Below are 20176 nucleotides of genomic sequence, written 5' to 3'. Positions count from 1 at the left end.
TCCTACGTTGCATCCTTATCACTTCACACTGTCTAAATTTTTAAAAATAAATGAAAAGGAAAGGAGGGATCTTGCTCATCAGTTCTCACTTTTTCATGTTTACAGCTGGCTCTGCAAAGCTTTGATACTGTCCAGAAACTGCTTAAGGTAAGGCAAGCCACGAGTTCAGCTTTGTCTTTTTTTTCCCGACTTTTTGAAGAAAGAGAGCCCACAGTCTTTTCTTTATTTTCAAAGAGCTAGGAATCACTCCACTGTCCCTCCATCCCCTGGTTGTCTCTGCTCTCCCCAGGTACAGTTTGTAGGTTCTTATTGATCTAAACCTTATGAATCACTGATTTCTAGCTTAGTGAGTTTACTAGTGTTTCCTGGTACTTCCATTCCTATAATCTATTTATCGTAGTCACTAGCAAGCCACCTACAGAGCTTCACAGGTACAACCTTACGGTGATCCAGTGAAAGCAACTTAACAGGCTACAAGCAGGGTTTGTTTCAGAATGAGGAGAGAGAAAGCTTCTGAGTCAAAGCCTGCCAGCCCACCAAATTATAGTGAGAATTGATCTCTCCTTTTCTTTCATCATGGTTGGCAATGAGGAAGCATTGTATTTGGGTTTGATCTTAACCAAAAAGGAAAAAATAAAAAAGGCGATAGACTCACTAAAATGTGTTTTCAGTTCAGGCTCTGTGGGGAAAGGCAGAGAAGCTCCTTGAATCATTTAAAAAGCTCATACTCCTCTCTCGCAGCATCGGAAGCTAGTTGAATAGTTGCAGTTTAAGTTAGTGCTGATAACCACAGGCCTGGCAATGCCTTGGAACTGTGTCTGCACAGTATTGCCTCCTGCACTGAGAAGCACTCCCTCCCAACTTCCTAAAGGAACAGGAATTTGCAGTTAGGCTCTGTTTTCTGTAAACGGGGCTTCACATTGATTTTGGACTGATGTCTTTCTGTAGCCATTTACCTGGATTGTGCCTGGAGTGTTAATGGGAGGAGAGAAGAGAAAATCAGAAAAGGCCAGGTAGGGAGAGTTTTGTTTGTTTTCCTTTTTCAATCTGCCCTGTCTTCCTCTTCTGTAAGACTCTGGCCCTTCTCAGCCTGGGGAGAGCCTTGTCCCAGACGGTGGTTCCTAGTCCCAGGATGTATGAACACGCGAGTCCCCGTTAGGGGTCGTTCTAAACAGTGCTATTTGTTTTAAATATTGAGGAGCCTACCAGTGGCTCCCTTGTGATGTGATCAATGACAGCTGTTTACCTTCTTAACTCGCACCCTCAACCCCTCCCATCCCCCAACATCCATGGTCCCCCTTGCTAAGGATACATCCCCTTAGACTCCCTTTTGTGACATTGGTAGTTTGGGAATTTGTTGTTTGATTTTACAAAAACAAGATTATAAGCCTACATGATGCTTTACATCTCGCTTTTTATACCCAAATACATTTATTTGTAATTCTGTGTTAGAATTGGTCATGGGTGTCAGTAGAAAATTATTGTAAGAAGTACATCCCAAATTGTCTGCATTTGCTTGAAGACGTTTTTATTTTGTTGTAGCCTCATGCTTAGTAGTTATGTCCAATCCTGTGTGTAATGTGTAACCAAGGAGTAGATACTAAACATGAAACTTTCAAATATTGGCTAGGATGAGATTCCATTCCACTGTAAATAACAGCAACGGTGCTGCAAATGATATGGAAGTTTTTTTTCTTTTTCTTTCACGTTTAAGAAGCTGGCTGACATGGTGCGTGCACCAGTGTGAAGACTCCTGGCTCATTCTGTTTTTTTGTGCCATTAAGTGAGGCTTTTGTTTTCAAGCTTTCCTCATAGTGTTAGATAGTTGTTGGAGCTCCAGCCATTGTATCTAGCTTCCTGCCATACCTCCTTCTAAAGGCACTGATAGGATTTGCATGTTTCCTTTTTCCACGTATGTTATTGCTAGAACATAGGCATGTGTCCACTTAATGACAAGGGCAGCTGGAAAATGTACTCAGCTGAAAACTGTACACTTTTATTACTGTGGGCTAGTGGGATAAAGGATGTCTGGGGAGTAAGAAGTTAAATTTGTTCTACCTAGTCTATGGGGCAAGGTGGGGCACATTGCATGGAAGTTACAACAAGGATTCAACGTAAGAAACCTTCCAGCCGTTAGAGCACATTGGCATGGGATGACTCATTCACGTAAGGGATTCCCTGGCACAAGTGAGGTGACAATCTGGAATGTTCTAGAAAGCATCTGTGGATCAGATAAAGGGCATTGGGTTATATAGTAAAGGTTCATTTGAGACTTAAGGTTTTATGCTTTTAATAAAATTTCAGCAATTACAGTTATTTTCTGCAAGATAGAGAAACTACAGAGAATAATCAGAACTTAAATACATCTTGGTATCTACTTGTTACGTTTGTCATGACTCAAACTGTGGCACCTTGGCTCTGGCCATGAATCTGTCTTCCTTCACCCTTTGGCTGTGTCTTCTGTTGATGTGGCTCTGTCAGATTTACTTTCTGTTGTGATGTATACTTTTAAACAGGCTCCGAAAAGGAATAAATATCCTTATCTCCACTCCTGGGCGCCTCGTGGATCATATAAAATCCACCAAGAACATCCATTTCCATCAGATCCGTTGGCTGATTCTGGATGAAGCAGACAGGTGAGCCCTTCCGGGAAACATGAGAGGTGAAGGGAAAGGGCTGTTTCTGGGTCTTCACTGAAACTTCTGGAGCCCTATAGCATTCCATGTATGCATGGAGATTAAAACTCCTTCCTTGAAACCACAGAATCTTGGATTTGGGTTTTGAAAAGGACCTCACGGTGATCCTCAACGCTGTGAATGCCGAGTGCCAGGAACGACAGAACGTCTTGCTGTCGGCGACGCTCACGGAAGGTGAGATGAAAAGAAACACACTGTGTTCTCATTGAAGAGGAGGGGCTAGACGTGAGCTGGCCCTCAGTTGTCTGCCTGCCTTGGTTCTCGGCCTCAAGGTGGGGGCCGGGGAGGCAAGGAGGAAGGCATCCTGAGAGGACTGCTCTCCAAAGCACATGTCCTGCATGCCCGGCCCCCTCTCCCCGCCATCCTGACTCTCTGGTTCCTGGCATCTGGGAAGAAAGGAGAAAGAGCAGGTCCCAAGTCTAGCACCCTCACGGGAGGGAGAGGCTGCTGGCACTCACATCGATATGGAGGTAGGAGGAGGCTGGTAGTCTCAAGAGGTTGTGATGGCGGGTGCTGCCCGCTCAGGGCAGGGCTCCCGTCCTGAAGGAGGTGACCTCTCTGCCAGCACATTTCTAATTATCATCATCCTGCATTTCTCCTAAAGACACTGTGTTGTTGTTTAGTTGCTCAGTCGTGTCTGACTCTTGCATCCCTGTGAACTGTAGCCCGTCAGGCTCTTCTGTCTTGGGATTTTCCTGGCAAGAATACTGGAGTGGGTTGCCATTTCCTTCTCCAGGAGATCTTCCCAACCCAGAGACTGAACCCATATCTCCTTCATTGGCAGGCAGTTTCTTTACCACTGAGCCACCAGGGAAGCCCAGCTGGGACTTTTAGGTCTCTTTTTTTATTAAACCTAAAAAATACATTCCGTGAGCTCATTTCTGCCTTTCCATCCTCGTGAGATGGGGCTTCTTAGCGTGCTCGTAGATGGGAACACCAGGGCTCTACCAGGATCCCCTGCACACAGATCGCTGCACAGCACTTCAGCTCTCGTGTTCCTGTTTCACTTGGTTTACCAGCCACTGCACGTGTACCAGACACCATCCACCTGCCCCACCAGCAGTTCTCAGAGTGTGTTCTAACTAACAGTGACCATAAGAGATAATCCATGAAAAAGGATTCTATGCTCAAAGAGTGGGGGAAATGCCACATTTTACCGCCTCCTCTAGGAGGTTCGTGGGCATAGTCACACAAGTAAAGGTCCTGACAAGGCCTGTAAACCCGGGAAGCCCCATGAAAGAATCCCAGGAAACCTTTCTATCAGGATTTCCATAATTTACTTGACCACCGAAGCCTTTCTGGGGAGTGATGGGCAGACATCTGTTGCAGTGGTCTTCCACAGGTCAGAGTTCAGAAACATTGGTGGTGTATATGGGTTTTTAGGCCCTGGGAAGAAATCAGTGGGTCCCCGGGAGACTGACAGTGGGGCAGATCAGTGTTAGCATTTGGGCTCCCCATCAGGGTTTTCTTAGTAAGCCTGGATGTGTGGCGTTGGGGATGTGCGGACGTGACCGGTTGTACAGCACATTCCTGTCAGCTGTTCTGTCTTTCTCACTTTCTCTCCAAGGTGTAGCGCGGCTAGCTGACATCAGTTTACACGACCCTGTCAGCATCTCTGTCCTGGATGAAAGCCACGACCTGTCGAGCCCAGAGAGTGAAGCCTTTCTCGAAGCTTCTCCTCCACAGGCGACTGATGAGCTGGACGGCTTTGCCATCCCAGCCGGTCTCGAGCAGCATGTGGTGGTGGTCCCCAGCAAGCTGAGACTCGTCTGTCTGGCGGCCTTCATCCTGCAAAAGTGCAAGGTAGGTCTGAGGGCTGGGCCTGACCTGATCCTGAAAGGACTACAGTGTTTTTTATGTCAGGCATGGAGGCCAGTGAGCTGAGATGCACATGGAAGTTTCCCAGCTTCACTGTGGTGGCGAGCGCAGGTCTTAGCAGAGATCTTCTCAGTCAGTGGTTCTAGAATTGCAGTAAGGACTCGGGTCAGTGTATTCAGCTTGAGATCCGCCTCATAGACCAGTCTTAGGCTGACACTGGAGATGTCACGTGGTTGAAGCGTGCTGGATGTGAGCCAGATACATGGGCCTGTGTGCATGTGTTTAGAAGCTCATCCTATTTGTATATTTACTGGATTCACATGATAACTTTCTCTGGTATATGGGAAAATAGTAGGTGGAAGGTCTTGAGGGTGCAGCTTCTAGACTGACAGTGATCTCGGGGTCTCCACAGGGAGGGCTGTGCGTGGCAAGCCCTGAGTGAGTGAGGGAGGCCGAGCTTATGTGCAGCTTTGCTCTGAAGCGTATTTGTTTTTCTAAGATGCGGGAGGCCCGTTTGAGGTGGCAGCTATGTCATTTTCCTGTCCTGCATTCTTTGTATTAATAGCATGGCGGGTCAGTGTTGTTTTTAAAAATAATTCAAAGCCATCTGTCACCTTTCCAGTTTGGGGCCAGCCTGCCTGCGTGTTTTACAGAGAGATTCATTGTAGCGTCACCTGATCTTAAAAATGCGTGGTGGTGTTTTTCCCCCTTTGTGTCCGTGCAGTTTGAGAGAGACCAGAAGGTGATCGTTTTCTTCTCAAGTTGCGAGCTGGTGGAGTTCCACTACACCCTCTTCCTCCAGACCCTGCTGAGCGACTCGGGGGCCCTGGCCCCAGAGCATTTGCCATCCACCTCTACACCGTTAAAATTCCTGCGGCTGCACAGCGCCCTGGAGCAAGAGGTGAGCCCTAGCCTCCCCGGACTGGGACCCTGCTGGGCCAGGGAAGAGCGTGGCTGAAGTGGGCGACCCACTGGAGGCCACAGCAGGTGACACAGCTGTGTGCCCGGTGGGGGCGGACGTGGAGCCCCTCGTTCCCGCTCACTTCTGCCCCGGGAGCGGGTCTCTTCCACCTGAGAGCGCGCGCGGGCCGGCTTGGCCGGACTATGCCCAGCCAGCTGTTAGGCAGCAGAGCGCCGCTAAGGAGCTGGCACCAGGGAAGGCTTTTGCCTTTTTAGTGCCCAGTGTGTAATTAGGGCTTGATGTCTTCAAATTAAGAGCATTAATGGAGCTAAATTGTGGCTCCCATATGGTACTGCTGAGCGTGACTGCTGTCATTGTCAACAAGATGCAGAGCTTTCACTCGGAGCACTCGGGCTGGGAGAGGACGGGGGGCACCAGGGGCTGCGGGGGCTCCGCGTGGCGAGTAGTTTTGAGCAGGAAGGAGAGTGAAACATTCTCTTCATCTTGGGTACTTAGGTACTTAGCTGCGTTCACTCTCATTCCACTGCTGGTCGCCAGGCCAGCCATTCAGGGAGTCCAGCAGGATGTAGGAGGAGGTGAGCTCACCGGAACTGTGGCAGGAAGGACAGACAGGGCTTGGAAGAGGGAGCCAGCTTGTCCTAGAGGAGAGGTTACCAGGCAGCTGAGGAAACGAGAGAGCTCTAAAGAGAGCCTGAAAGAGAGCGACGGTTTGATTAGAGCCACCTTAAAAAAGTCAGCATTTTTAGAGTCAGAGAAGGCCATCAAGTCCAGCCCTTCTTTTTGCTATTGCTTTTTTTGTTTTAATAATTAAGGGAATGGAGGCTGAGAAAAATGAAGTTACTCAAGGTCACTCAAGGACACAGTTTCTTAACCCAAGACTATGCCAAGTGTCCTGAACATTCCAGCCTTAATGAGTTTTGTAAACCCTTGAGTTTTACCTCCAGCTTCCCCAATTCAGTTGAGTTTGTTAATTTCATAATGTAATGCCATTTATGGTTTGTTTTTTAACTCGGTTTACTAGTCCTCTAGGTCTCCTTTCTCCAGAGCCATCCTGCAGAGAAGGTGTGAGGATAAAGGAGAAGCTGAATGTGGACTCAGGAGGATCTAGGGACTTTCAGAGGTCAGCAGAAGACCCTGCAGTTAGGGTGTTTCAGACAGTGCCTCTCACAGGGTAGCAGGGCGTTTACAGCTGTGTGCGCTGGGGCGGGCTGCCTGTGCTCTGGGCCTGACTGCTGTTCACTGGCTGTGTGACCTCAGGGAAGCATCTAACCTCTCTGTGCTCAGTGTCCAGGCCTCTAAAGTGGAGCGAACAGTAGTACAGACTTCTGGAGTTATGGCAGTTCACTGAGTTAGTGCAGATTGAGTGCTCAGTACATGTTAGGGGCCATCCTTGTTGTTATTTCTCTTTCAGAAAAAGTAATTTTTTCATCGTTTAATAATTGCTAGTATTTTACTTGCGTTGTCCTGTTTGTTAGGTGTTTAGCCATCACACCCTCCCTGTGAGATGGGTAGGAGGTCGAAGGGAGGGTCTCTGCATTTCGTTTTCTAAACACAAGTGAAGTGTCTTGTCCCGAGGCCTAAGCTAAAACCAGGCCCATCACATCTTCCTGTTGTGATGGTTACCCTGTTACCCTAGTTACCCTGCCCACTGCTCCACGTGATCTCAGTGTGGTCTCAGAGTGGCCGACTCAACGCTTTACAAGCATCAGAGGGGCTGCTGTTGAAAGAGTTGTCGCCTGATGGCCGTGCTGAATCCTCAGGGGTCTGGTCGTTGTATTCCTTACTCCACGTCTGCATACAGCATATCCTGCCTTTAAGGTGTTTCATAGGCTTTTAGGAACTTTTTTGGTTTTGACTCCACGGAGAAGCCATGAACTCCCAGGGTTCAGAAACCAGTTCAGCCCTTTATCAACAGTGGATGCACATGCCTTGGGCAAGTTCCTTAGCCTCTTATGCCTCAGTTTCTCCCCCTGGCACGGCAGGTGGTGGCAGTGCCTGCTCCTCAGGTTTCTGTGCGGATTGGGCACGTGCAGGCCAGCTCTGGTACCTGGGAGTCCTCAGTAGGAACCCTCAGAGGGAACCTCATGATGTTGCCCGGTGTGTGGTTTGTTTTGAGAGGTGGGATGATTTCATTTTCTTCTTTTACTTGAAATATTTTTCTCCAGTTAAGACATATGGTTCTTAAGAAGTTTACAATCTTTTTAAAATAAATTTTTTTAAAAAATTGCTCTGTAGGAAAGGTTGGTTGCTCTTCATCCTCCAGACCACCTGTAGAAAAGGTGTTAGAATAAATTCTGAGTTGGGACCCGCAAGGGCAGGCACTTGCCTTTGGCACCCCTACTCTTAGTGTTGGCCATCTCGGGAGGCTGTGCCCCTCTCCCTGTGTTATCTTAGTGAAATGTGCTACCCTTCATTATTTGCCTCTGTCTGGAAGAAGCCTAGTGCTGTAGGAACAGGGTCCTGTTGGATGATATGAAGAATCCACTTCTTCCTTTTCCTTGGCAAAACCTTGCTGTGCCTAGAAGTGGTTACAGTAGTAGGAAGTTGGGAGACTCATAAGAATCTAAGCCCACCACCTAGCTGGCATTGAGCTGAGTTATAAAGACCCTATTTTTTCTTGTTTTTGCAGGAAAGAACAGCAGTGTTTCAAGATTTCATGCATTCCAGAACAGGCATTCTTTTTTGCACGGTATGTATCGCTCTGTGCTCTGTGGGAAGGTTGAAAATCGATGGTGGTGGTGGTGGTTGCAATTTTTTGCCTCTGGACGGCTTGCCTTGCAGTCAGCAGCCCTGCAGGGAGCAGGGGTCCCCGGGGCCGCTTGGCGTGCTGGTCTCCATGCACTCCTGGTTTGTCACCCAACTGCCACGGGTAGCGGGCTGCCACCGCCCAGAAGACTTGGCGATTTGCTCACTAATGGTGGCAGCTGTTGGTCTGAAAATGTGTGAATCTTGGTGATTTCTCTCCACCAAGAACTTGTAAATTACAGCTATCGGGAGTAATTAGAGCTGAGAAAGCCTTTTCACAACAAAATCACTGCTTGCCTCTGCTCACCTTTTCTTAAAGGAAAATAGATGCGCTTGGACAGATTCTGTGCGCTCTTGTTTAAACCTACCATTTGCCCTACAGTTTTCAGAGCCATTTCACTCGGCCTCTCCAGCACTGCTCTGACCTTTTACCTGCACATCTCTTGTGCTCTTTCAAGCTTCGAAACACACTTTCAACGTCCCCGCTTCTCCAGGGACTCACTTCACCAAAGGTGCTGCTCGCTCCCAAGATTAAAATGCCTTCCACGTGTGTGCCATCTCAGAAGATGTAACTTAATCCCCAGCAGTTGATTGAGAAGTCCCTATCTGTACAGTAATGAAATCTCACCGTAGATTTAGTAGCCCTGTGAACAAGTACGAGGTAGAAACAGACAGTTGGCTGTTTGAAGGCCTCTCTAGGCCTCACTTAATGCAGTTACTTTTTAAGGAACCCTTGTTCTCTATTTAGTTTTGAAGGTAATAGAGATGGTTTTCTTTCTAAATTGAGAGTTTATGGGTGAGTACAACTTTGTTACTTGTGTGTATGTACATATGATCATCTACAAGACAGTCCTGCCTGGTCACCTACTGACGATTCTCGTGTGTGTGTGTGTGTGTGTGTGTGTGTGTGTGTGTGTGTGTGTGTGCCCAGCAGTGGTTCCGCTGGCCCTGGTGATTCAGATCGTAGAGCAGCAACTGCTGGAACACTTGCCTCCAGAGGAGGTCTGAGTCTGGCCAAGTAGCCCTTGTCTTTATGATCCCCATCAAGCCAGATGATTGTGTTTATCCTAAACCATCTTTACATGCCCAGTGTAAAGAGAAGATGGGTTCAGACAATCTATTCGACATAGGAATTTGTCAGGAATCCTATGTCCGTTGACACTTCTGGAGCCTGAACCCTTCCCTTCCCCTCTGTCCCCACTTTCCTCTTACTCCGCATCCTTCAGCCAAACAGGCCCCTCTCTCAGCTCCTTCTGGCCTCAGGGCTCTAGTACATGAATTCCCTCCTCCTGGGACACCCCACCCTGACTTAGACTCACCCCATCTTAGGTCTCAGCTTCATTGTCATTTTTTCTGCAAACAGAAGCCCCTGTGCTTCCCCATGAGACACTGCCAGGGCGCCCTGTGCTTCTCAGTGATGCTCCTTCCAACTGGTCTTGGTCTTCCCACCGAACCACAAGCTAGTGAAGACCGGGACTGTGTTCTGTTTGCAATCCCATCCCAGCGTCTGGCACAGAGCAGTGTGCAGTAGGCACCGGTATTTGTGGGTTAAATGGGTAGATACCTGGGGATCAGTGTTGAGAACCACTGATATATGTCTTTTTCTAAAGACTGAGGCTGACATTAATATACTTGTTGATTAGGGAATACTACTCAGCCATAACAGAATGAAGTCATCCATTCGCAGCAACATGGGTGGGCCTAGAGATGATCATTCTAAGTGAAATAAGCAGATCGAGACAGACAGATATCATATGATGTCACTTATGTGTGGGATCTGAAATACGATACAAATGGACTTACTTAACAAAACAGAAACAGACTCACAGAAATAGAAAACAGACTTATGGTTATCAAAAGGGAATGGGGGAGGGATAAAATAGGAGTTTGGGATTAGCAGATACAAACTATATATGTAAAATAGATGAACAACAAGTTCTTACTATATAGCATAGGGACCTATATTCAGTTTCCTGTAATAAACCATAATGGAAAATAATATGAGAAAGAATATATGTGTGTATATACACACACACACACACATATATATATAAACTGAATTACTTTGCTCTACACCAGAAACTAATACAACATTGTAAGTCAACTGTACCTCAATAAAAAAATAAATAAAAATTCAGTTTTACCCATGGGATTCTCATAAACATTCCTATAAAGAATTGCTTGTGACGTTTTTTTTTTAAAGTGCTCATTGGGAAAAAGTTTAGTTTCTCATATCCATGGTGTTATCTGAAGAGTAAACGTTGGAGATCACGTATGTTAAAACAGAAGGCAGCAAGAACCCATGTGTTGGAGTTTGGGTTAGGACCAGAACAAAGTGCTTTCTTTGACCCTTAAGATGCTGGAAATGTCCCTGGTGGGAAATTGTCAAGTCTCCCAAGGTAAGCAGATGTGACCCTGTTTTTCACAGATGTGGGTGAGCTCCAGGTCTCAAAGAAAACTCCAGGTATTTGAAGTTCAGTTTTTGGTTTTTGTCTTTTTCCAGTAGCTCTGTGGAAGCAAAGATCATTTTCTGAATTGCAACTCTCGGTGGGGTCAAAAGTACTTGATGGCTTTCCTTGTTCAGCCTATCTGCTACCTGCAAGCAGGTGATGTCAGCTAGATGATGAGCACTGTTGACTTGGCAATGTGTGGCACCTCACACCTCTGCCCCCTGCCAGGCCCCAGTGCCATGTGAAAAGCACCCTCTTGCCATCGTCTGATTTCTCTAAGACCCTGAGTGTTCATTTGCTGGTCCAGGTCACATCCAGTATGCTGAGCCTCTGCCAGTCTCTTTTTTATTCTGCTTGAAGAAATGACTGGAAAAGAGCCAGGTGGGGGCTTGTTCCTGTCCATTTCTAAGCCAGGATACCAGCCCAGGTCCCTGATGATATGAAGTTCTTCATTCCTGCTTGGTCTTCCTCCTTTTGCGTGCGGTCGCTGTGGCCCGAAACTTGGGGTGTCTGAGACTCACTGGCTGTGATAGGTGGTGCCTGGGTTGGGGAAGCATTGTCACTGCATCTTTGGCAGCCGTCTGTTGCTTGCCTGGCTCTGGCCGCTCTCTGGGAGCCTCCCGGGTGCTAATGAGCAGTGGGGCCACAGAGGACAAGGCAGATGGAGACTCGCATCTTCGCATAAAGGGGACCCATGTTGTTAACTGTTGCATGGAGACTTTCTGCCTTTGTACCGTCTCTTTTGCCATTTTGATTTTTCCCAAGATTCTTTTAACAAGGCCAGAAGACTGAATATCTTGTGTGGGAAGTTCGGAATTGTGTAACCACACAAAAGCTCACAATTCTGCTATCTCCTTTTCTTCTAGAAAGTACCTTCCTGCTCCCCATTCTCCTCCATTGTATTTTTTCTGTGGTGAAGAAAGTTAAGGGTGTGCGTGTCTGTGTGTTTAATTATAAACATCTTAAAAGCAAGGGCTGTCTTAATTTCATGAAGTCTTTTGGGACCTGATACATGACTATATAACATGAGTTCTCGGCACACGTGTTTGACCACAGTGGTGTGGAGTCTGGGCAGATGTGAAAGGATACTTGGGCAGGGGAGACCAGTCTAGGAAAGCAGAGTTCTTACATACTTGGAATGTAATTCTGTGTAATTTTCTAGCTTTGTCTAGAAAACTGGATCTAAAGAAGCCAAGGTAAGGAGGGAGCAAAGTACTAGCAGGAAGGAATCATTTGAAAGTTCAGAGCCCACTTTCCTCAATGGAATTAAGAAATCAGAAGAACCAGACAGAGGAGATGGGCTTATCTTCATGCTAATTCCTTTGGCTCATAGTGAAGCACTTACCCAAAGCCAGAGGTTTTGAACATCACTGTTAAATTGAGCGGCTGGGAAAGAGAAACCCCAGTAGGTGACTGCAGTGTGGTATTTCCAGGCTCCTTCTGGTTTTAGGGCTGGTGGGTGACCCTCTGTGGTTGTCCCTGGTGGTACCCAGTGATGCCTCTCCCCCCCGCCCGCCAACCCCTGCACAAGGACAGGCACTTTTGGGTCCACCTGCGTCCGCTGGCTGAGCCTCTGTTGGAATGTGTGTGGTTGTCCACACATGCCTTGTTTTTCAGAAGACACCTAAAGTGCCCGTGCTGCTCTCCTTCACCTGCTCTCTCTCTTTTTTCTTGAATCACACCATCAGGTCTCTGCACTTCTTAATTTCCTTTTCTCCTGGGGAATTTCTGCTGTGCCAGGTGGCCGGGAGACAAAGGATGCTTACACGCATCCCAAGAATGTACCTTCAGTGCCCCCCAAAATGGAGACTTTCTGGTTTTCTCTGGCCTATGCCTTTTAAGTGAAGTTTATCTTTTCCTCTCGTATTTCATCCCTGTTCGTGGCGAGATCATTTGGAGATGGTCGGCTGTTGACTCAGTTACGCTAACTCATGTTGCCAGATTTCTGGCGGCTCTAGCCAAGCTCTCGCGCCTCTGACAGCTTCTGCATGCTCTCCTTCCCCCTCTGATTACGCAGCCCAATCTGTCACCCGGACGACGGGGGCCCGGACCCCGCTGATGGCTTTCCACACACGGCAGTAATGACTTCTGGCAGGCCGGGAAGGCGGCAGAGGCGAATTTGCTGCGTCCCTTGCTCAGAGAGCCACAGGCCCCCTCTCCCTGTTAGTAAAAGCACTTTGTGAGGTTCTTGGGTAAATAAATGAGTCATTTTAATCCAACTGACAGGCTGGCACCTGAGCAAGCTGCCTTCCATCTGTACCCCTCGGTCTTGTGGAGGCAGCCAATTGTCAGCCCACGGCCTTCAAGGCCTCGCCCGCAAGTGTCTTTCAGAACTGACTTCAGCGATTCTTTCATTTGAATTAGGTTAAAGGAATACAGGTGGGTTGGATCTTAAGTTCTGAGGGCGGGCACAGAACCGGAGTTTCAGCTGAGTCTTGTGCAGGTCAGAGTCCTCTGGTCTGGTCCTGCTGGTTGACAGTGTCCGGGAGGATGGAGCCATCTCCCTCTCCTCTGCGGTCTTTTGCCTGTATGGGGTGATGGGCTGAGAGCGGGGAAGAGAACCCAGAAGCTTTGACAGCCCCACCTCATTGCCTGCATGCCCGTTCCTACTTCATCACCAGCCAGAACGCTCAAATCAGTGATTCTCAAGACACTTCACGTCAACTGTCTCATTGTATCGTCACAATAACCTGGGGAGATAAGTCATTTGCAGCCATTTTATAGGTGGGTAAACTGAGGCTCGGAGAGCAGAGTTGACTTGCCCAGACTGGATGGCTCCCGCAGTGGTCCTGGAGTCCAGTTCTCCCCTTTCCTCCCTCCCACCCTCAGTGTAGCCCTGGCCAAGACTGCCAAGAAGTGCTGAAGGAAATAGCAGGGTTGAGTCCAAGCAGTGGCTGGCTATGAGGTGACCCCTCCCCAACACCAGGAGTTGTGGGAAATGGGAGACTCTCGGCCTGGTGTCCTGGGTTGGCTCGCCCAGCCCGAATGGGAAAACCGTGAATGGTCTGATGGTGGTGGCTGCCGAGCCCCCCGAGCGTGTTTGTGCTCGGAGTGACTTTTCTGAACATCACATGCTATTTGAGAGGTCCATCTGTGTTTCTTAGTCAGATTTACTAAACTGATGAGTATTAAATTTTTTACAAAGCCTGTCTTTAAATCTCAGACAGCCGTTGTCACCATGCCTCTACCACTGCAGAGCACCTAAGTGAAATAAATCATTTCTTAATGAGAGCTTCGCATATTTAAGAGCCCAACAGTTTCTCTAAAGACAGTGACTGGTATGTGTCGAGAATACTCTTGAGTTGTGTTCTCAGAGGCATCGGCCCCGGAACATCCGCCTTCAGTTTTCAGGGCACCTGGGAGCTGTCGGGAAACACTTCCTGGGTGGTGGACACACTTCTACTACATGAAACGTCTACGTAACAACACAAATGCAGCCTCTTGCCACCGTTCAGAGAGGACCCGCAATCCAGGTGGGATTTAATCAGTGAGAAGACAGACCACCCTGACCTGCCCACAAGTAGTCATTCTGGGTTGCTCAGGTGACAGGGGGAGTGTCTTCCTCAGGTCCTCCTCTGACGCTGGAAGATCAGGGAGTGATGTTTTAATGTGGTTCTTGCAGAACTTTGCATTGAGTTTTGTTTTTTTTTTTAACAAATTTTATAGGGACTTCCTTGATGATCCAGTGCTTAAGACTCTGCCCATCCAGTGCAGGAGGTGCAGGTTCAGTCCCTGGTCGGGGAACTAAGATCCCACATGCCATACGGTGTGGCCAAAAGAAAATAAAAGCTGCTTCATATGCATATAAATCCTTAGTGATACTGAAAAGTGAGGGGAGAGGCAGAAGAGCTGTCCTTTACAGAAGGGTGCCCGTTATGAAATGGAAGTGATCATAGGCTTAGAAAGCCACTGTTTGGTGGCCATCAGGGTAGCAACTGATAGAGGCAAGCAGCCTTGACAGATGCGGAAACCACTGGGCAGAAGGTTCTGGGACACGGTCTCAGGGCTTCCTTCACTCGTCACAAAGGAGAGAGGGCCCTCCTCGAGGGAGGGGGAGGGTGGCCGCCACCTGTTCCGGTGACAGCCCAGCTTCCCCACACAGGACAGACTGTGTCTCCTGAGGTCACGTGCTGGGCGGCACACCCCACCCTGGTGGTGTCCTTCTGCCAGAAGGCGCTACCTGAATCTTGCCGCAAGGAGTCAGAAAAACTCCATATTCTGGGATGTGCCTCCAGACAGCCAGACTCCTCAAAAACTGTTATAAAAACAAAAAAGTAAATGTTAGGGGCAGGGATGCACCATTCTAGGTTAAGGAAGAGTATTGTTCAGTCGCTGAGTCGTGTACGACTCTCTGTGACCCCATATGGACTGCGGCACGCCAGGCTTCCCTCTCCTCCACTGTCGTCTGGAACTTGCTCACGTTCGTGTCCGTCAAGCCAGTGATGCTATCTGACTGCCTCGTCATCTGCTGGCCTCTTCTCACGGATCAGCCTTGTTGTGGTGAAGAACTTACATAACTCAGTGAAGCTGTGAACCATGCCATGCAGGGCGCCCCAAGACGAACAGGTCGTAGTGGAGAGTTCTTACAAAAAGTGGTCCACTGGAGAAGGGAATGGGAAGCCACCCCAGTATTCTTGCTGTGAGAACCCCATGAGCAGTACAGTAAGGAAGGCTAGATGGCTGTAATAAAAATAGAATGTAATGATCTAGGCTTTAGTCCAGGGTTAGGGAAAGAAAACTATTAAGGTTGGTGCAGAAGTAATTGCGGTTTTGCATTGTTGAACTTTGCTGTTTGATACTGGAATGCATTCTTAAGTAAATGTGGTAATGTTCTACATCATTTTAATGTGCATTTATCACTTTATGTTTTTTTTTTTTTGCTAATGACACTACTTGCTGTGTATTTTATATTTATTTTAGACTAGGGCAATGTTAGACAAAAAGCAAATTCAAGCAGTTTTCTTAATTAAAGTTCAAAATGGGTCGTAAGACAGCACAGACAAGTTGCAGCGTCAACAACACATTTGGCCCAGGAACTGCTAACTAATGTACAGTGCAGTGGTGGTTCAAGATTCTGCAAAGGAGACGAGAGCCTCGAAGATGAGGAGCACAGTGGCCGGCCGTCAGAAGTTGAAAATGACCAATTGAGAGGACCTTCGAAGCTGATCCTCTTACAACTACACCAGAAATTGTGGGAGAACTCACCATCAACCATTCTACAGTCATTAGGCATTTGAAGCAAATTAGAAAGCTGAAAATGCTTGATAAGTGGGTCCCTCATGAGCTAACCCCAAATCAAAAAAAATTCATCATTCCGAAGTGTCATCTTCTCTTACTGTATGCAACAGCAGTGAACCATTTCTCAATTGGATTCTGATGTATGATGAAAAGTGGATTTTATATGACAACCGGTGACAACCAGCTCAGTGGTTGGACAGAAAAAAGCTCCAAAGCACTTCCCAAAGCCAAACTTGCACCGAAAAAAGGTCCTGGTACCATTTGATGGTCTGTTACTGATCTGATCTACAAATTTCTGAATCCCAGTGAAACCAGCATTCCATCTGAGAAGTATGCTCAGCGAATCGATGAAATGTCCAGAAAACTGCCATACCTGCAGTGAGCATTGGTCACCAAAAAGGTGACCAAAACATTATTCTCTGAATAATGTCTGCCTGCACATCGCACAACCAACACTTCAAAAGTTGAACAAATTGGGCTACGAAGTTTTGCCTCATTCGCCATGTTCACCTGGCCTCTTGCCAACCAACTCCCACTTCTTCAAGCATTTCAACAACTTTTTGCAGGGAAAACACTTCCACAACCAACAGAAGGCAGGAAATGCTTTCCAAGAGTTTGTTGAATCCTGAACCACGAATTTTTACACTACAGGAATAAACAAACATTTCTCATTGGCAAAAATGTGTTGATTGCTGTGGTTCCTATTTTGATTAATAAAGATGTGTTTGAGCCTAGTTACAATGACTTAAAATTCATGGTCCAGAACCACAATTATTTTTTCACTGACCTATTATAAAAATCATCTTAGGTACAGTTGGTGAAACTTGAAGATGGACTGATTATTAGAAAATAAAGTTATTTTAAGTTTCTTAGGTGTGCTCACAGTGTTGTGATTGGTAGAAGAATGTCCTTTTTACTTAGGCGATCTGTGCTGAAGTTTTAGGGGTGAAATGTCATGTTTGCAACTTCCTTTCGGGAGGTTCTGAAAAATGTGACTGTACAGAGAGGAAAAAAACAGATATGACAGTTTAGCAGTTAGAGAATCAGGAGGCAGTGTTGACAAGTGCTCATGGTACTATTCTTTCAGGTTTTTTGTAGATTTAAATTTTTCTGTAATAAAAATGGGGGGGGAGGTTAATAATATATACATTCATTGTCAAAAGAAAAACGAAGCAAACAACACAGAAAACTGCAAAAAGTGAAAGTGAAAGTTGCTCAGTCCTGTCCCAACTCTTTGCAACCCCATGCACTATACAGTCCATGGAATTCTCCAGGCCAGAATACTGGAGTGGGTAGCCGTTCCCTTCTCCAGGGGATCTTCTCAACTCGGGGATCAAACCCAGATCTCCTGCGTTGCAGGCGAATTCTTTACCAGCTGAGCCACCAGGGAAGCCCACGTGTACTGGAGTGGGCAGCCTGTAATGCCCCCAAGCCCCTCTACCTGGGGATAACCACAACTGTCAATTTGGTGAACCTTCTTCCAGGTGTTGGTTCTTGGAGTATCAGTCCGTCTATCCATTTATCCATCTGCCTAATGTCTTCTATTTATTTATTTGGCTGCATCAGCTCCGTCTTAGTTGCAGCACCTAGAATCTTTGCAGTACACGGACTCTCTAGTTATGGCCTGCAGGCTAGTTGCTCCATGGGATGTGGGATCTTAGTTCCTTGACCAGGGATTGAACCCGCATCTCCTGCATTGTAAGGCAGATTCTTAACCACCAGACCACCAAGGAAGTCTTCTCCCTAAAGTCTTCTACTTTTATTATTCTCCTTTTTTTCCTGGATTTTTTAGCTGAGGAAAGACTGTTGTTCTTTAAAATAAATACCCCATACCCCAGATTTGAGTAGTTGTGACATAAAGGTGCTGTTTACCTTGTTCTTCCCTCCCCTCAGTAGGTGTGGATGGTTGTTTAGATTCCAGTCTTAGGATTTTGTTTGTGTTTTGGCAAAAATACGTCATGGGTGACACTCTGTCCTTCCTGTCACGTGACGGCAGGTTGTCTTACTGTTTAATTGCATTGAGACATGGTCTCAGGGTTAGAAATACAAGGGCCTTAAAGGAGTACAGGATCCATCCTGGTCCCCTCCCCCCTGTTCTTTTCTTTTCTCTTTAGCTCACTATTTTTATAAGCTATGGGGTTTTTCCCTCCAGTATTTCCTTTTGAAATATGAGCCCAGTATATTGTATTTTCTCCGCTCCTTATGCAAAAGCATACTATTTGCACTCAAAATACAGCCTCGACATTCTCCATATCAGTGCAGAGGCGCCTCCATCTTTTTCTGTGTTCTGTAGCTCTGTTCTGTGTGGTGGTTATTGCCATGTTTTATTCAGCTTGTCTCCTGCTGGACACTGGAGTGTTCACCAGACCTGCAGTCATAAACAGTGCTGAAATGAATAGCCTTGTGCATCAGTCATTTACATTTTCACCAGTGTACCTTTGGGATGGATTTCTAGAGGAGAGATCGCTCTGGGTCAGAGGGCAAGTGCATGTGTAATTTTTCTGGATATCCCCAGATTCCTCCCCACAGGGGTCTGTATTATTTTGCATTCCCACCATGTACAAGGTACACAACATCTTCTTTGATGGTGAAACCGTGCAGTGTAATTTGGTCTTAGAAAAGAGCAGACCTGGATGGGCGGGCTACCCTCTGCTTGTTAGCTGTGTGTCCCTGGACAAGTAACTTAACCTCTCTGAATCTTGGTTCCCCTCTGTTTTGAGGCATTATTTTGATGGTAAGTCAAGATAATGCAGGTACGGTGTTCTCGTGTATGGTGAGTGCTCAGAGCCTGCTGCCTGGGGCTGCTCTTGGTGTGGCTTGCCCTTGGAGGTGGATGCTGGCTGTGTGTTTACTGCCAAAGATGGAAAGATTCCCATTTTCCAGTCTCCCTGCCAGAGTGGCCAGACATACCAGAAAGCAGAGTCTTTGTTCTTGAGATGGCAGCTAGCTCAAAGGAAGAAAGCTGTCTCCATTGCTTTTATACTTTGTGTCCATCTGGTTAAATCTCTGGCCAGTGTTCTGATTGTAACTGCCTATCAAAAGAGGGAGCATCGTTTGGTCCTTCCCACTCTCCAAGGCCCATGAGCAGCGTCCTTAGTCAGTGACTCTGGGGCTCACCCCACGAGGACATACCTCGGGGTGACCTTCCAGAATCACACCTCAAAGCACATTATCGTTCAGCATTGCTGATAAGACCAGATGTGGGCAATAACCCACGACCATGTTAACCATAAAGGGGTTTTTCAGATAAAATGTAAAACACGCCAGCAGTTCTCTGAATTCTTAACATGACACAGCAGCCCATGACTCATCCCAGTTCTCCAGTCTGCGCGCAGGTGATGTTCTTGTGGTGAAGTGGGCTGCAGCTGCCTCACTGCAGGTTCAGCAGAACTCATCCCTGAATCAGGGTTTCACCCACAGGTGGATGACAGTGGGCTCCTGAAGTTGTGTGCACGCCTATGTGCACTCCTGGGGGTGAGCCCTCAGTGTTTGCACTAGATCATCAAGTGGGCCCAGAACCCCAGAAAGGTTGAGAAACTCCATCCTAAGCCATGTTCTTTTGTTCTTTTCTGTTTTGAAGGATATTGCGGCTCGTGGCTTGGATCTCCCTCAAGTCACATGGATTGTCCAGGTAACATCTCTCGTTGTTATGGGGCGGGCTTGAGGCCAGAACGTACGATCATGAGCAGATGCATTGGCTTGAAGTAGAGTAATTATTAAGACCCTCGTGGGTGTTGCCCTGGTCCCCAGGCAGCCACCAGCCCCATCCGCACCATTCTCCTGCCATCTCTCCTTACCCCAGCCCTCCTGACCACCACAGCTCAGCCTCCAGCCTGCGCAGCTGGGGCTCCCCAGCTCCCAGACAAACGCGTGTCACACCCCGATTTTCAGCACTCTGAAAATAACGGGAACCACTGGGCCCCTGGGAGGCCTCATTGTGCGGGAAGACAGTGGCTCAGCTGTCCTGAGAACTGCCTGCACACTGACCTGCGGGGGCAATTAAGGCCCTGACAGCATCTTACACATACCTCCAGCCTTCGACGCTTTGCCAGAGGGTACGGGTGTTAGCCTTAGAGCCCGGTGGTTCCAGTTTTGTTTTTTCTTTTCGTTAGTCTGCAGAGTGGTATTTTTAAGCCCTTCTGTGAGAGGGCCAGGAGACACATGCCCTGTTTACGTGAGTCATAGTTTATTCACATTTTAGTGGAATTGCAGGATTGTCACTGGCTAGAGATCTGCTTTGCTCACCGCACATGATGACTTTGTGGCCAGAGGCATTGTGTCTTTTCTCCTGCCGGCCACAGAGCAGA

The 20176-nt window shown here is 47.3% G+C and overlaps 1 protein-coding gene across 2 annotated transcripts in view; it reads left to right on the top strand.

The window, feature by feature from the left end:
• DDX31 (DEAD-box helicase 31) overlaps positions 1-20176 on the top strand; it is a 73373-nt gene that overhangs the window by 16034 nt on the left and 37163 nt on the right. Inside the window, exons 8-15 of one of the 2 annotated variants that reach the window (XM_020910988.2) lie at positions 106-147; positions 949-1013; positions 2517-2636; positions 2764-2870; positions 4264-4499; positions 5239-5415; positions 8066-8125; positions 19450-19500. In XM_020910988.2, the coding sequence (XP_020766647.2) occupies positions 106-147; positions 949-1013; positions 2517-2636; positions 2764-2870; positions 4264-4499; positions 5239-5415; positions 8066-8125; positions 19450-19500 (858 nt within the window). Of the gene's footprint in view, positions 1-105; positions 148-948; positions 1014-2516; positions 2637-2763; positions 2871-4263; positions 4500-5238; positions 5416-8065; positions 8126-8563; positions 15472-19449; positions 19501-20176 lie in introns of those variants that run through there. The other variant, XM_070454994.1, reaches the window with a different exon arrangement.

The sequence above is a fragment of the Odocoileus virginianus genome, chromosome 2 (assembly GCF_023699985.2).
Source record: "Odocoileus virginianus isolate 20LAN1187 ecotype Illinois chromosome 2, Ovbor_1.2, whole genome shotgun sequence".
Lineage (NCBI taxonomy): Eukaryota > Metazoa > Chordata > Mammalia > Artiodactyla > Cervidae > Odocoileus > Odocoileus virginianus.
Note: the sequence above shows the minus strand (reverse complement) of the source record. Positions and strands in the feature narration are given on the sequence as shown.